Source organism: Ostrea edulis, chromosome 8, assembly GCF_947568905.1.
Source record: "Ostrea edulis chromosome 8, xbOstEdul1.1, whole genome shotgun sequence".
Taxonomy (NCBI): Eukaryota; Metazoa; Mollusca; class Bivalvia; order Ostreida; family Ostreidae; genus Ostrea; species Ostrea edulis.
In genome coordinates, this window is record NC_079171.1 from 35,971,745 (window position 1) to 35,990,268 (window position 18,524).

An 18,524-nucleotide genomic window follows, 5' to 3' on the forward strand; every position below is an offset into this window, starting at 1 on the left:
GTGGATTTTTGGAAAATAAAAAAAAAACATTACTCCTAATACGTCCTTTTGAACTATCAAATTTTATATCATGATTTTTTTTATATCAAGTGCAGAAATGGTCATTATTTTTCTCTATTACTAGTATTCAACTTTGTTGTTTTTTATCGGTAGAATACATGATTATTTATATATTTATTGCAATGGCTGATTTATTTTGCTTACAACCAACAAACAAATCAAGTTTAATTGAATAAATGTAACATGTAAGTCAATTATAAGTGCAGTAAGTTCATGTTTTGAACACTGTAGTTCAATAACAACCAATGCAACCCCCAGATGTTTTTATGCCCCCGAGATCGAAGATCGGGGGGGGGGGGGGGGGGCATAATGTTTTTGTTCTGTCATTCTGTAATTTTGTCTGAAATTTTAACCTTGCTAATAACTTTTGAACAGTAAGTGATAGAGCTTTGATATTTCACATGAGTATTCCTTGTGACAAGACCTTTCCGAGGGTATTAAACCTTTTGATCTACTTTTAATGTTTTTACATTGATCATAACTTCGAAATGGTAAATATTAGAGCTTTTATATTGTACATGAGCATTTCTTTTGACAAGATCTTTTTACTGGTACCACGATATTTGCCCTTGTGACCTTGGCCATCTTCGGAATTGGCCATTATCGGGGGCATTTGTGTTTCACAAACACATCTTGTTCTTTTTTCATTTTCTTAATTCTCTTTCAGTGTAGAAATAAAAAAAATACACTTCCCTAAAAGTTAAAACTGTTGGAAGATCTGATGACCAAAGACTACGACTATATTGTCAATGAAGAACCCTAGCATATATTGCATTTCAACTTCAGAGTACTTGTCCGTAGAATAAGAGTGGTGTTTTACAACGTATATTCTTGATAAATGATCATCAGATATTTTTTCCCCATTTTTATTGCGAAACTAACAATAACAAACAGTGGTCAATATTATAGATCCTACTATGACGTCAACACGTCCCATCTTTAATTTATCGTGAAAAATGGTCGTGTAAAGTTTTGAAAAGTTGTACGTTTCGATGTTGTTTAGTTGACAAAAGTTTCTTGATTTCAATTTTACCAAGAATCCTTCAGAATTATATACAAGAGGCCCATGGGTCTAGAATCGCTCTTCTGATACATTGTAGAACAGGCAAAAATTCTCACTAACCAAGATTCATCAATTAACAAAGTTTGATAACGTTATGTCAAATAGTACCTGAAAATCTAAATGTAACTGTCCAAAAGTAGGTCGTGGTGAACTACTTTTGGTCGACACACTGAAGACTCAAGATGCATCAACTGACAAGTCATATAGTATTCAAATATAGCTGTTAAATTCCAAACGAAGGCCACAGTGACCTACTTTTTGGTCGACACACTCCAAAGACTCAAGGTGCATCAACTGACAAAGTTTGATAATTGAAGTCAAATATTATCTGAAATATTCAGATATAAATGTCAAATTCAAAAAGTAGGTCATAGTGATCTACTTTTTGGTCGACACACTCTGAAGACTCAAGACCCATCAACTGACAAAGATTGATTAATTGTAAGTCAAATAGCATCTGGAATATTAAAATATAGCCTTCAAATTCCAAAAGTAGGTCACGGTGACCTACTTTTTGGTAAACAAACTATGAAGACTCAAGATGCATCAACTGACAAAGTTTGATGATCCTAGCTTTCATTGTGTCCAAAATATGCATCTAAAATTGAAAATATGAAATTTCAATGTCAGCAAAATTAAAAAATGAGGTCACTGTGACCTACTTCTTTTTATAAATATGTTTTGAGGCCTCTAGACGCATCAACTTACAAGGTTTAATGATTCTAAACCTCTCGGTATCTGAAATAACCTAAAATGTATTCATAAAGGATTAGCCATAAAATTCAGAAAATACGTCATGGTGAAATACTTTTTACATGACGCACTTTAAGGTCCCATGATCCATCAACTGACAACTTTTGATGATGATGGGCCCAAAAGTGTCTAAGATATGCATCAAAATCCATTTAATAATTATTACCTGCCAAATTCAAAAAGTAGGTCATCATGACCTACTTTTGGGTCAATATGATATTATGTTCTAAGATGCATCAACTGACAAAATTTGATGATCCTAGTTATTATACTAAGCAAAAAATCAAAGTTTTAACAAAACAAACTTTAATGTCAACTTTGAAGTGACCTTGAGACCACACCCGTTGCCCCAGGATGATGCCCTGGATATTTTTTTTTATCTACAACCTACCCACTTCCTAATGCATAAGTTTGGTGATAATTTGCCCAGTGGTTCTTGAGAAGATTTTTTAGCAACCACTACTTTTGTTTGCATTTTCCTAATTATATCCCCTTGTTAAAGGGTCACAACCCTAGTTTTAGTACAAATGAAAGCCCTTGGGCCAAGGTTACCCTTTGACAAATTTGACAACAATTGGCCAAGGGGTTCTTGAGATATAGCCCCTTTTCCCAAAAGTTGACGCACACCACACGCCAGACATATGGCCATATGATTAGCTCTTTGAGCCTTCGGCTCAGAAGAGCTAAAAATCCGAATTTTATTTACACCACTTCTGGCATATGTTGTGGTATATCTCCTTCACAGCTGTTGATATTCTCGTTAGGAGCAAAGATAGGGGCTTGGTAGGATATTTACTGGATCCAGCAATGCATCTATGTTTTAAGGTGTTTTTTTTTTAAGTATAGGTACGTTAATTCATGATAAGTCGACCCATGGACTGGGACATCACATGTGTTCAAAACAGAAGCATGAATTTTGAAGAATTTCATCTTTGTAAGGGAAGTTGGAGTATAAGTAGGATTACTGAATGTGGAATTGATATGAAGTTCGTTTCAAATACTGTTGTTGTGATTTGAGGATGGGGTACCTGTAAAGTGCGAAACGAAACGAAATCTACCGAAACGAAACGAAACCCACCGAAACGAAACGTATCGAAACGAAACAGATTGTATAACCGAACTGTTTTAATCATAATAATTAAAAGTGGTATCTTAGGCCCCTGTGAAAGTTACCACATAAAAATAAAAATCGCCTCCCCTTTGATGTAGGCTTTCGGCTTGACTAAAGTTGGAAAAGGGGGGGGGGGGGGGTGAGTAAGCACAAAATATCCGAAGTTGATTAAATACGATGCGCAATTATTGTCGGATCCATAAATTTCAGAACGGATGGTTACAATCTCAGAGGTCTGGGGAAACACACTAAATGAGGGGGTGGGGTCGCCGGCGTTGGGTCCGCCTTTAGGCATAGATACATTGTTTGAACAAGCTGGGGTCTGAGAAAGTTGAAAGCAGGAAGAGCTCTTAACCTCTAATTTTCTCTCTAACTGCTGAGGTGTGAGTACTTTCAATAATAGAAAAAATTTAACAGTATACCATATTATATGAATGCAATTCGGTAAGATATATATACATGTGTTATTAAAAATTATTATTGATATGAAGTGAGTCTAAAAATAACTATATACATTTGGGGTGTTGCTAAGACGGAGATTTAAAAACGGGACGGAAAACGGACTTTTTTAATGCAATAATATCAGGAGGAGGTCAGCATTTTGTAAAATCAAAAGACTTATGAACAAGGGAAATAGAAATTACAAAGAGAAAGGGAGGACATACTCAGAATTCACCGTTTGATATATTACATACAAACACGCAATATCCACATGTATACATAGATTTATCTTTAGAGCAAAAAATACTGAAACATGAATTTATGCCCAAAGACGGATCCAACGCCAGCGACCCCACTCCTCGTTTAGTGTGTTTCCCCAGACCTCTGACCCGTGAGACTGTAACCCTCCGTTCTGAAATTTATGGATCCGAAACTAATTGCACATGGTCTTTAATCAACTTCGGATATTTGGTGTTTATTCACCCCCTCCCCCCGTTTTCCAACTTTTAAAACTGTGTATCAGTCAAGCTGGAAACCTACATCAAAGAGAAGGCAAATTTTATTTGTATGTGATAACTTTCACAGGTTTCTATGATACCATTTTTAATAGAGTTCGTTTATACAATTTGTTTTGTTTCGGTAGGTTTTGTTTCGTTAAATTTCGTTTCGTTTCGATAGATTTCGTTTCGTTTCGTTTCGCACTTTACAGGTACCCCTTGAGGATGGGACCAAACTTAATATACAGTGTTTATGTGTAAAAAAATAAATAAATTAAAATAGCATCTTCTTTTGTGTTGTTCATACTAAATTAAACCGCTAGGGATAATTAGAAAGAGCATGCAGTTCTTTACCAAAATTGCTAATTCCATGATATCAGGGGTTGGGGAGAAGTTTTTGATACCAGTGTGGGGCCAAAATGTTTAGTGATTAAGAAGAAATCAATGAAAACAGTTATTGCCCTTGGGTTCCATATTTTGAAACATATAATTGATTATCATTGTTGGGGTTGTGAGATTAATCACCGTTCGATATCTGCACAATTCATACATAATTTGTGCTTTTTAAAATATGTTATGGGGTCATGTCACATGATACTATCGAAAAAGATTCCAACAAAATTTTATGATACCCGGGATAGAAGTTCTGACTCCAGAGCGTGGTGAAACCTGGTATATACATGTATAGTGTACATGTGTAAATCTGAAAATAATATCTTCTTTAATTCTATTGACACTAAATTGCAACTAAATAGATGTTTAGAAGGAGTAAGTTGTCACTTACCAAAATTAAATGATCCCCAGAGGAAGAGTTTTGGTTTAAGAGTGGGCTCAAACTTAGTATAGTTATTATCATCTTTACATTTAAAAGAAGTCTTTGGGTTTGCTGATACAGTTAAATAACTCAATGCATACATGTATTCTAAAAAAAAAAAAAAACCAGACCAAGATATATCAAAATTCGGAACTCTAGGGATTTGATTCTAGGACGGATCCAAATTAGCCATTTTAGCTTAGTGTTACATACATGTATATTATAGATAATGTAAATTCTCTCATCATTATAGGCACTTTCAGGGGCATTTAAGTTTTAAAAATGAATCTTGTTTTATACTGTTGTTAAACATTATAATTTAGCTTAGATATGAAGAAATGAACTTTTCTAGATTCCGTAGCTTTTGGGACTTGTGATAAGTCTAATTAATAGTCAGGTGACTGTGGGTCTGTTGTTTATTTTTATATATAAAAACACTAGATTTTAGAATGCACAATGAGACAGTATTGTAATATGTGTTAATGATAATTAAATCGTATATGTCATTTTTCAAATTTGCAAGATTATCTGTAAAAATATATATTCTTGTACAATCCCTAACTTTTATGTTTAGTACGTCAGCATTGTGTAGAATTTCCACGAATAATATATCATTCACTTTATGCAGATTTGTTCGAAAAGGACTACCCAGCATTTAGTAAAGAGCCTGAGTCATAACCCCGCCTACCCCCACACAGAACAGTGTGTAGAGTGCTGCTCATCGGATGCATGCAACCATAAAGGATGCGGAAGTCCAGGTTAGAGACTAAATACTGATTCACATTTGGAATACCGAATCTCCCAGGGATACCGTAGCCTGGTCGTATCTACCTTGCAGTGCGGCTTCCGTGCGATGACAGCGAGATTTGTATACAAAATGAAGGACCCCGTGGCTTCTCCGATATTGTTTCTTTTAGTTTAAGGTTATACAATTTTTTAAAAAAATATTTAAATCCGTACCTGTGCATATGCCGCAGATTGTATTACACGAATTCCACACGGTCATTGTCCGCGAAAAGTGCGTAGATCGGACAGTATAAACTCGCGATATTTTGAAGGCTTTTGAGCCAAAATTTAATAGCGAGACGTTGGGAAGGTTCTCGCACAGTTCTCGGTCACGAGGCGAATGTTCTACCACTTGAAATCGCTTCTTTGTGTATTACATGTCTAATTAAGTGTTCAAATTACATATCCATTGTGCCATCGCAATATATGCATATTACATATGACCAAGCTAGTCACATGAGTTTGGTACCTTTATTCCTAACCCGAATGTCTTGGGTTCGATTGTGGATCCCTGCGCCGTGTCGAACTTTGAAGTTTGATATACAAAGTTATTCTTCCATCGCTAAGGATCTGACATTAAAAATGAACGTCAAACTCAATCTCTGATCCTCGACCCTGTGTTACATTATCGTCCGAATTCAACAGAGTTGTATGAGAGAAACATGTTAAGAAATTCTGTCCATCAGTTGTCGGATTTATCCTACTCCATTCCATCATATTTAGATCCATAAAAAACATTGTTTTGTTAATTTGGAATCACAAACGAGATTTGAAGACAAAATAGGAAGTCATGGGAGAGTCTATGCATCACATTTGATTGCTGCGAACTTCACAAACGTTTGGTTGTTCTAACAATTAAAGCAATATTGGGGTCGAAATGTTTTGTTGTGAAATTGCGATTTACTATTTCAATGACAGATTCAAATACATTCTATGGCCGTTATAAAAATCTAGTTTGCCAATACAACCTATCATTGGGTTAAATGTTACATGACTTGTTTCATACCGATTGTAAGTCGTTCTTGGCATACTGATTTTTCCTGCGGCAAAATCTGTTTACCTCATCAAAATATAGGGCCCACGGCGGATGGGACCGGTTGACAAGGGTTGCTTACTCCTCCTAGGCACCTAATCCCATCTCTGGTCTATCCAGGGGTTTGTGTTTGTTCAACTCTCTATTTTGTATTGTTTATGGGAGTTATGAGATTGATCACTATTCGTTATCTTCACATTACAATTAAGATTTATAAACTTTCGTTGTCAATATTTGTATTAGAAAACCTCTTCAGAGGCACTGGACGAAGATAAATCACATTGTCTCCCCACACAAAAATTCATTTCCGTATAATGTTATATATTCAGTAGAACCTAAGTTTTTAGTTTGATACAATGTTAACCTTAGTTTAATTCTTTTAATGCGTATGATTATAGGTACAGTGAACATTTTTTTTTATCAGAACAGCACATATCTACTACAAAATAAAATCTTCAGATTTAGAGTTATTATTGCTTCGTCGTTTTAATGTGGACATTGTCAAGTCCCCATGAGAACCCTTCACACCATATTTTACATAGCTTTTTATTAGTTCACATGAGCTGATACAATGTAGCTCAAGTGAACTTTTCTGATTACTCTTTGTCCGTCGTCAATCTGTAAATTTTTAACATTTTCAACTTCTTTAGAACCACAAGGCTAATGTCATCCAAACTTGCCACAATGCATGCTTAAGTAAGTGATTCAAGTTCGTTCATCGCCCTTTTTGAAAGAGATGATTAAGAACTAGAACTTGTTGGTATTTTAGTTAACCTCAGCTAAAAGTTTAAGTGAGCTTTTCTTATCACCTTTTGTCTGTCTATCGTCTGTCTGTTCGTGCGTCTATCCGTTACTCATAGAGAGGACGTTAGCCCCTCAGCTTTTGAGCACAATCGCGCAGGATGCTATAACGTTGTAAGTTGAATACTGACCCCATTGGTCCAAACACGTTAAACATCTATAACTTGACACTACCCAATTGAGAAATGTTGTTTCAATTCAATATTTGAAGAAGAAAAAATTGCAGGAACTACATTTTGTGGCGGAAGGATGATCTAATCAAAATCCTTATTGTTAGAATACTTGATTATGCATAAATCTTAATCAATGATTGATTTGTGTTGCTTATGTTGCATTGACAGTAAAAGACTAATCAAGTTAAAACGCATAAATTTTGATTATAAATTTTAAGTGCATAAAGGTTGAATGTCCTACTTTTTCAACGTAGAAATAATAATAAAAAACAACACTTTACACAAAATTGGCAATACTACAAAACTCAGGTGCAACCATCTTTAATGTGCATATTGAAGTTTCATCAGTTCATGACTGGCAGGGGTAGGATAGGCCCACAATAGGGAATCATAACTCCGTTTACCTGATCAAGATATATATGGCTCACGGCGGGTGTGACCGGTCGACAACACCTGATCCCACCTCTGGTGTGTCCAGGGGTCCATGTTTACCCAGCTCTCTGTTTTGTATTGCTTGTGGGAGTTATGAGATTGATCACTGTTTGTTATCTTCATCTTTTATTCCTCTAAAAATATAAAATTCATTAAATGCAACAATGATGTGACGTCAATGGCCGAGTGGTTAGGCCGTCAGACTCTCGAACGAAAGGTCGTGGGTTCGAGTCCTGGCCGCAGCAGGGCTGACGTTGTGTCCTTGGAAAAGGCACTTTACATGAATTTCCTCACTCCACCCAAGTGTAAAAGGAGTACCTGGCTATAGACAGTGAAAGATATTGTTAGAATGTTAGTGCTCTAACGCTTGTAATGGCAACTTGCACTATATGCTTCCTAGGAGGCTGATAAATTTCTAGATTGATATAAGGTCTGTCGGGATAATAATGTACATTGATAATTGTAAAGCGCTTTGAGCTGGATAAGGCGCTATATAAAACCAATCATTATTATTACTATTATGATTCTTTAGAATTAGCAAAATGAAAGAGTTGAACGTCTATCAAATATATGTATGTATCAACAATCACCTTTTTTACATGATAGTATATATGGAAACATCTTTAAACATTTCTCAATAACATCAGGGCCATGATTTGACATATGGAAGTATTTTCAGGTTGTGCAAATTCAAGTTTGTTCAATTCTGGGGTTCAGAAGGAGAATTGGGATATATTTAGAGATCAATGATTAATGTGGGGATATACAGAAAACTAATCAAAACAAATTATTTTCGATACTAACAAGATCACACTAAATGATATTCAATTACAAACGTTTGTAAATTGTGTTGATTCCAGTTTTATATCCCTGTGGCTAAGTTTGGGGGGAGAATTGTTGTTTTGCCCTGTTCCTTCCCTCGAACGAGATCACAGAAACGGAGGCCTCAGCAACAGCATGTGTGACACAATGAAGTTCCATCCCTGCTCAAAGGCCGTAAACGCCGAACATAAGCCTACGTCTTGCTGCCCTTCACCGACAATGGTGACATCCCCATATGGATGAAAAATTCTTGAGTGGGACGTTAAACAATTTACAATCAACCACCGAAAGGTGTGTCTGAAACTTGAACCTTGCTCCTAACCTCTAGGGCGTCCATATTTCACACATGTATTCCTTGAGACTAAGCTCTTCTTTGGGACGAAAGTTCTCTAGGTTTGAGTGTGACTTATTTCTAAGAAAAGCTAATCTAGGCAGTATACCCTGCACTTATTAAGGTACGGTTTTCATATTTTGTATATATATATTATTAGTTACACAGTTAGTTAGTGACCTGATACGGAAAAATACATGGTGTGAAAAGAAAACCCGTATCGGGCGAGGCGAAGCCGAGCCCGATACGGGTTTTCTTTTCACACCATGTATTTTTCCGTATCAGGTCACTAACTAACTGTGTAACGAATTTATCACGTCGAAAACCTCTAACTGTATATGTGGGGGTCTATATCATACAACTTAGTCAAATATCTTTCCTTTTGACACGGCTGCAAGTCGAACCCGACGATAAATAAAATTACTCGCCCAATACGGATTTTACTCGCATGATACGGTTTTTTTCACGGCGTCATGTGACCAAGATCTGACCGATTAGATTTCAACAATTTTGTCTGAGGCGTGATAAATATTCCATATGGCAAGACTTCTTTCATTTCATACCTTGATTTGCTTATCATGTTTATGGTGTGGGCCCTATGGTGCTAGGTTGAGGTCACAATATGGGGTCATTCTGTGGGGATCCAGGTTAGAATTGGTCCTCAGTACCCCCTTGCTTGTCGTAAGAGGCGACTAAATGGGGGCCGTCCTTCGGATGAGACTGCAAAACCCGAGCTCCCGTGTCACAGCAGGTTTGACACGATAAAGATCCCTCCCTGCTCAATGGCCATAAGCGCCGAGCAGAGGCCTAAATTTTGCAGCCCTTCACCGGTAGTGGTGACATCTCCATATGAGTGAAATAATCTCCAGAGGGACGTTAAACAATATTCAATCAATCAATATGGGGTCAGAATTTTTCATAGGAATGCAGATTGCAAGCAATGTTTTAAAAATTACAATAGCTGAACAACAGCAAGGCTAGTATGATTCAGGTAAGCTATGTGTCCCGTGGATCTCTTGTTTCTTTAAGTAAAGACGTATAAGGTTTTTTTAAAACTGGAAATATTTTTCTTTTTTATTTCAGATTATCCAACCAGACGAGGTCCTCTTTGTTTCAACTGTCAGCAGTCGGTAGATCCTACCTTCTGTAGCTCTGTTCAAGTCTGTGACGAAAATGAAGTAGGAAATGTTTACTTTGTGGTATTTAGTAATTAGAAAGTCACGTGTTGTTCCCCTTGGGTCATACACTATTTAAATCATAAAACTAACCAAATTAGAGATTCTCTAATTTTTTATTGTATTCGTTTCAAATAGTTTTCCCATAGAATTTACCACAAAGAGAATGTAAACTATGTTGGGTGATTTACACATATTTAAAGCCGATTATCAAATAGAGGGGTCTGTACGGTAAAGAAGTATCTTATGTAATAGTTATTAATATATTTCAAAGGTGAAATCATAGTTGAAGTCTTTTACAGTATGTTTTAATTGCTAAACAGCATCATATCATGTTTTTACAGATATGTCATTTACACGAGGAAGTGGAATTTGGAGAATCGATTTTTGTCCAATCGTGTTCCCAAAAGCACGTGAGTATTTTGTTTTCGTAAAAATGAAATATCTTTCTCTTCATATGTTTATGGCTACCCTTGTATCATTAACACTACGATTCACCATGTAATATACTTAATACGTCTACATACCGTTGTAATATAGGGTACATATCCGAGGTGGATCAGGCTAGGTATTTTCGAAAAAGAAAATATCAAATTTAAGTTTGACTTTTCTTTTATTGGAGCAGTCAATATTTGACTTTTCTTTTATTGGAACAGTCAATATTTGCTTAAGTTCAAGTTTTGACATCAGTTTCTCTTGCGAAATCCAGGCCAGGTTCCTTGGGGGATTAAATGTCCCCTGTCGACCGGTCACACCCGCCGTGAAGTAATCAGGTAAACGGAGTAATCTGTAGTAAAAAATAGTTTGTTCAAGTTTACACACACTGTATTTCCTACAAATATACCTCTACTATTGCTTCCAAACTTTTTAAAATCTAAATAAACATTGCAGTACTTAGATATAGAACATGAAAAGTGAACAGTAACCAATCTCATAACTCCTATAACAAATACAGAATAGCGAGTTGGGCAAATACGGACCACTGGGCACACCCTTTTACTTAATTAAAACGTACTGTGTCACTGCATATGTCATACACAATGCAGCAGCACCAAAACTTTTTTCGTTGATGCAGAAAAGGTCAACCTAAATCCATATGTGGATATTAAATGATATAAAGTAAATCAATATTTGTATCAAATGGACTAGTTCATGTTTTTTCTTCTGTTAGAAATATGGTTTTTCTTTTCATTTTTAGCTCACGTGAGCTTTTCTGATCGCTTGTTATCCGTCGTCTGTCCGTCCGTCTGTAAACATTTTACATTTTCGACTTCGTCTCCAGAACTACTGAGCCAATTTCAATCAAACTTAGCCAAAAGCATTATTGGGTGAAGGGCTTTCAGGTTTGTTCAAAACAAGGGTCATGTCCCGTGCAAAGGGGGAGATAATCACAAAAATGCAAAAATAGGATGGGGTAATTAAAAAAGCTTCTTCTCAAGAACCACTGGGCCAGAAAAGCTGAAATTTACATGAAAACTTCCGGACATAGTGCAGATTCAAGGTTGTAAAGTTTTACATACAAATATATAGGAAAAATCTTCGGAAAGTTTCTAGTATACCGGTCCCCAATAGCACGCGACTGTACGTGAGCAGTATACTTCCCCTTGCCGATGCTATGCGGAATGTAAACACACCGTAATTTGCATTTTCGCCTCGGATGCTGAGACGAGATACTCGCCAATGTTTCGTGAAATAAAATTTATTAGAAAGTCCAGCGATGATTGAACGTAATTAATCGGGGGCTTTATGTGGCAACCCCCGATAAGTCAAGGTGATCATGCGAGTCTCGTATAGAGATTTTAATGAAATTAAGCGAGGATGTTGGGGGCAGCCCCCATTTCGGAAGTATCCATGGGCTAAAATGTCGATTAAATCATTTTAAAATGAGCCAGAAAAGCTGGGATTTACATGAAAGCTTCCTGACATAATGTAGATTCAGATTTGATAATAGCATGGTCCCGGGGTATGATGGAGCCACAGTACGCGATCAAAGTTTTACATACAAATATAGAGGAAAAATCTATAAAAATCTTTTCACGAACCACTGAGCCAGAAAGGCTGAGATTTACATGAAAGCTTCCCAACATAGTGCAGATCGAAGTCGCCCGGGGGTAGGATGGGGCGACAATAGGGGCTCAATTTTTACATACAAATATGTAAGGAAAATCATTAAAAATATTCTCCTGAAAAATCACTGGGCCAGAGAAGTTTACATTCACATGAAAGCTTCCTGACCTAGTCCAGATTCCATTTTGAAAAAGCGAATATATAGGAAAAATCTTTAAATATGAGCCAATGTGACTCAGGTGAGAGATGTGGTCCATGAGCCTCTTGTTTATATAAATCATGAAAAGTGTAACCCTTTTAAAGTTGACAACCAAAATTTGGACCCTCTTAATCCAAGTACATACGCAATATTTTAGCATTGTGTTGTGTAATCAAGACCCGAATCTTGTTTATGTTAACAAACAAACTAGTGAAATGTTAATTTTGCAATTTAAATCATCCTAACTTTGTAAAAACACAAATTGAAATGGCACATTTTACCTAAAGAATACTTGAAGTGTATACAGTACATGTAAATCATAAATTTAGATCGATAACCATACATACCTTTGTAAACAATAACAAATCTCAATCTATGTTTGTACAACATTGAAACTTTCTATCATGAGCTTATTTCATAATGTATAACATTATTGATTGGTGAAACCTTTAAAACACATTAGACAGTAAACTTTAATCATCAAGAACGAAAAACAAAATGTTGGGGGAAATCGTAAATAGTTTCCTTTAAATCCAATAAAACGTTTACATCATTATGATATTGTATGTTTTTCAATTAACTTTCATTGTATATGAAAGGTGAAGATAACGAACAGTGACCGGTCGACAGGGGATGCTTACTCCTCCTACGTACATTATCCCACCCCTGTTGTGTCCAGAGATCCGTGTTTATCTAACTATCTATTTTGTATTCCTTATAGGAGTGATGAGATTGATAACTTTTCGTTATTTTCACCTTTTTATAGCATGCTTGTGTCCCTTGTAATAGCTTTCGCCTTTTAATTTTCAGATTTGTGATAGCGGAAGTCCTTACGTATTTGGAAAGCGATCGACAGAACGATGCCTGAAGTGTTGCAATTCTGATCTTTGTAATGGAGAGTGTACGTTTTAATGTCATTACTTAACATAAATATATCATTAGTGACAATTTCCAATTATGATAATCAGTGTTGCGGGTTATTTTATTTTTATACATCTTGGCAATACTTTGTAGGTGCAGCTGTAACGACAACAACAACGACGACGACAACGACGACGACACTTCCAACGACGACACTTCAATGTATATAATTCTTATTATCATCAATATTGTATAAACAATAAGAAATTTAATATTCTCTAACATAATTTACAATGTGTATCATAATTGGATACACGTAGGCCTAAAGTTGTAAATATAATTTATGATTGTTGCTAATTTGTATAACGTTCAAGTCCATTTGATTTACTTTGATACGGGGTCTCATCAAAAGGTATAATGGTAATACTTAGCTAGATCAGAAGGTGTATATTTACATAGAGATATGAATATATACAATGTAAGACTAATTTATAAATCGGCAACTCTTCATTGTGTCATTTTAATTCTCTACATTTTGTTATTTCCTACTAATATCACTTCTTATTAATATCTTCATATTTACAAATACCATTGTATCTTAATTGTATTCAAAAATATTGATAATATATAGTTTCTGCCTGCTGCGTAATCGTATTATGATATACAAAATTCAGTATGTTTTTTTATCAATTGTAGATTCCTCCCCGTTTGATTGCTGGGAAATCTTTCACAATGGATTTAACACCACGGGGATTTACCAGATATATCCCTGGGGACCCGGTAAAAAATCAATCGACGTGCTCTGCAACATGGATGTCGACCCTAAGGGTTGGACGGTAAGGTTAACTTTTCATTACTACAAACGTAGGGTTGTTTCTACACCTTGACTTCGAAATAGGAATTTTAGGCAAGAAACAAGATATAATTATTACTATGTTTTGAAGAATCGCCGTAAATCGAAGATTTTTATAAAGGGTGGATCTGTAGCTCTCCGATGTAAAACTTATACGCTACCAATTTTGATGCATGCAAGGTGAAGATAACGAACAGTGATCAATCTCATAACTCCTTTAAGCAATACAAATTAGAGAGTTGGGCAAACACGGACCCCTGGATATACCAGAGGTGGGATCAGGTATCTAGGAGGAGTAAGCATCCCCTGTTGACCGGTCATATACACCGTGAGCCCTATATCTGAATGACTTTAAAGTAACACTCATATACATTTATATATACTTGCAATACTTTAGATAATCGATGACAATGACGTTGGTACATGTATACGCACCATTTACATTCCTTTTTGTACATGTAAAAGTACCTAATCCATAAAATGCACCACGTAAAACATATTTACATGTATATTGGTTCGACCTTTTAAAGTCTGAAAGAAGATAATTGGATTTAAACTTATAATTACCTCTCCTAGGTATTTCAATGGCGGCACCCTTTGACAGAAAACTTTACCAGGAACTGGGAAGAATACAAAAACGGATTTGGTAATGTGTCTGGAGAATTTTGGCTCGGTAAGGTTATTTTTAGGTCACCGGAGTCACTCAGGCGACATATTGTATTTTATCTGTCTCCGTCGTCCGTTAGCACTAGAGCATGTTTAATGTTCTTAATAGCTGTTATTCCGATACTTTTCAAATTTGGTATTTATAAATCATATGACCCTTGTAACCCTGGTGCCGAAGGAGTGGGGCAACAAGTTTACTAGATTTACAAACTTCAGGTACCTTAACACTGCTTCGGAAATGGTAACTAATGTAAACAATGTGACAGACGTCAGAATGTATGTGAGAGGCAGACGTGCGAAAAAGGAAAAGTTGAAAAAGTCGCATTGTATGCGACACATAAATTCTTTGAAAAATAACATGGAGACGACCGAGTCAAGCTACCATGGCTGCGGAAGTTCTGTAGATCTTGTAAGAGGTAGTAGCTCATGTTCTGTTAGAACTAACTCAATTATTTGAAGACGAATTGTAAAGCTAGACGTTTTGTCCGAAGCCATGCCGTGTACAAGATAAACAGTTGTGTATAAAGGGCCTACCATTACCTTATGTGTGTACTGTTCAGTCTTTGTTGTTTGTCAAATCCATTCACATTGTAATAATGCATATATATGCCTTGCCTCCTTGCCCCTTTTATGTTTGGTTTTATCTATCTACTTTCCAAGTGGATTTTGGGTGGGGTTAATCCAATTCATTTTGTCTTGGATTCATGGTCTTGATTTATTGTTGCTACCCACCCTTTTCTGTGGGTAGGCAATATTTGTATGCTAGTCTGTTTACATATGTGTATGTAATAGGGGGGGGGGGGGGTCCAACCATACGATACAACTTCCTTCTTGTTAGACCCCCTATCGATATCGGATGTTTTTATTTTGTGTATATATGTTCTTTTTCTCAACCATGTTTTATTTACTTAGTTTTAATGACCCCCTCTATTACATATACTTTTCGTCATTTACTAAATAAATGACATTTTCTATTCTCAAACTTTATTAATTTGCCTGCTTTGAGCCAAAAACGAGTACAGTTCACTTGGGTAGTGGTTTTGAGCTAAGGATCATAAAATATATTAAATCTCTCCTTTGTTCTTATTCATTAAACTTTTATCCAATAAGCAATTAAAGCTGTATGATCCGATGTCCATGTATGGTTTTTGTATATAATTACTTTAAAGCAGATTAATTAGTGTTTAAAGTTATTAACTTTCCCTTAATTACATGCTTGAACCCATTTACATGTAAAAGAAAACAGTGACAATATTATTTAAAAAGTAAATATAGTGTTGTACGCTGGAACAACTCGGGCTTTTCACCGAAAACACGGTGTTTTTCGACCCATGGGGATCCGGGTTAGAATAGCTCCTCAGTATCCCCAGATTGTCGTAAGAGGCGACTACACGGGGTGGTCATTCGGACGAGACCACAAACACTTTCATTTTAATATCAGGTATTTTCATCGGTGCCACTAACTACCCACATTGACATCATTATTATCAATCGTCGAACACCTATGATAATGTGATTTAGATAAAAATAGACATAAGACATTTCTATATTTATAAAAACTTGTTATTAGCATGATTTATGTACTATAATGAATCAATATTGATAAATGTTAGTATTTGAGTCTCTAAATCGTTATGGGCCCTTCCATCTCTTTTGGGTAATTAGTCGTAACTACCGCTAGTGGTTGGGATTGTGAAAGTACAGACGGTTTAAAATTTTCAGTCACTTGGAGCTATTATGGACTTCATTTTATGAATTGGGATAAGAAATTCATTTTAGAAATGATATTTTATGCTTCACATTCTATTTGATAGCTTGTTGCAATGCTCAAACACTCTGTGTAGTCGTATAGTGTCAGGGCCCAGCTAAAAGTCAACCAAAAAATAATAGGCATTTTTTCGAGTTCATTTCTGCATATCTTGGGAAGTATACGGAATTTCGGGATGAACTTTGGTAGTAATGCAGATTAATTATGTATGAATAAATTAAAATGCAAAGTAGAATTTTATATCAATTAATTTATTGTTTTTACATCGGCTAACTTGGGTACCCTATATTTAGAGTTCTATACCTTTACTCTTTATATAGTAAATTCGACCCCCAAGCGATGCAATTGCCTGTGAGTAATATATCGCTTGGTTTGTGGGCGAGAGATCGTGAGTTCGAGAACCGTTACTGTCATTGCCGCATCAAACCTAAGACAAAGACAGTGATTGCTCCTTTGCCAAACACTCGGCATTTAAAAGTGAGAATCACGGGTCTTTTCGTAATGACCTTAAAAATAGATATTCCGTATCGCTGCACAGGCGTTGACACGATAAATAACCGTCATTGCTACGGCCCTGTCATTGTCGGTTTCCAACGGGTGCTTCTATTCGAGCGTCAGTGGACTCAAAACCGTGGTTTGCGACGATGCGGCCCTGTGTGCTAAGCACGTCTACAGATGTGGTACATCAGTGACGTTAACTAATGAAATCCTTCGTAACAAATCAAAATAAACATTCCCTGGATACAATACAAAATGCAAATGGAAAATTTAGAATACAAATGGAAAATTATACAATACAAATGTAAAATTATACAATGCAAATGAAGAATATAGTATACAAATAGAAAAGATCAAATATTGCAACGTTTTACATGCCATAGAATTACTAAAATGTATTTGATATTTCTATTTCTATTAAACGTATGGCACTGTATTGTTTTAACAAAAATACACAGAGAAGATCACTTATGATCTAAACGTTTGAACTGCACACGTGACTGTCACTTGAAATGACCGAGTGACGGTTGTTAGTAAACACCGATTTGAAATCAAGTAATTCTGGTTGAAACAGGTGAAATAATGTATGACATGTCGCACAGCCCTATAAATACCTACCTGCGATGATTTAACAGCGGTTTTAAAGGGTGGGGAAAATTGTCGAAATTCGGACCATACCACTTTACATTGTAACACTTTCTTGAATAAATTCCCTCAGAGTAGCCTTTCGGGTGATCTAATTGTTGACCTACATAATTGACAATGCTCATCATTGATCCCCGATGACAAAATTCAACACTTACCGGTAGTGGCGAGTATTTGGCACAATTTATTTAACATTCAAATATAATCCTACGACCAACTCAAGGAATCACTAAACACCCAGGGATTTTCTCCTTTTGGCACTGGCGCAAAGCGCCCGCACAGGTAAATGTGGTTGGAACATACCTCTTGGTTCCTCCTTTCAATAGTGAATGTCACAAACGATAAGGAATTTCATATCTGACTCGAGCCCTAACTCTGTCCCACCTTCCCTGGTGAACACCTTGGTTAAAACCTCACGGGTAAACCCAAAACGTGCCTTGGTACAGCAAGGATGAAGTCGGTCCCTCGGATACCTCTGAGGTGCCCCCCAAATCCACCCCCCAATGTTGAGGATATATTATCCTGAGTTTTGACCCAGACATAAGAGAAATCCTCATTTTTAGTCATCCCTGATTCGGCCAAATGTGTTTGTCTAAAAAAGCCCAGTCACCACTAAGCGTTATGAACAGTTACTGTGATAATTTGTTTGATAATTTGAAACTTTACTTAATTCTT

At 36.1% G+C, this 18,524-nt stretch overlaps 1 protein-coding gene across 1 annotated transcript in view; it reads left to right on the forward strand.

Moving 5' to 3' along the window:
* LOC125662584 (techylectin-5B-like) overlaps positions 1 to 18,524 on the forward strand; it is a 71,452-nt gene that overhangs the window by 9,823 nt on the left and 43,105 nt on the right. Inside the window, exons 5-11 of the mRNA XM_056145964.1 lie at positions 5,368 to 5,497; positions 10,201 to 10,295; positions 10,637 to 10,705; positions 13,369 to 13,459; positions 13,573 to 13,641; positions 14,116 to 14,255; positions 14,849 to 14,945. Of these exons, the coding sequence (XP_056001939.1) occupies positions 5,368 to 5,497; positions 10,201 to 10,295; positions 10,637 to 10,705; positions 13,369 to 13,459; positions 13,573 to 13,641; positions 14,116 to 14,255; positions 14,849 to 14,945 (691 nt within the window). The remainder of the gene's footprint in view (positions 1 to 5,367; positions 5,498 to 10,200; positions 10,296 to 10,636; positions 10,706 to 13,368; positions 13,460 to 13,572; positions 13,642 to 14,115; positions 14,256 to 14,848; positions 14,946 to 18,524) is intronic.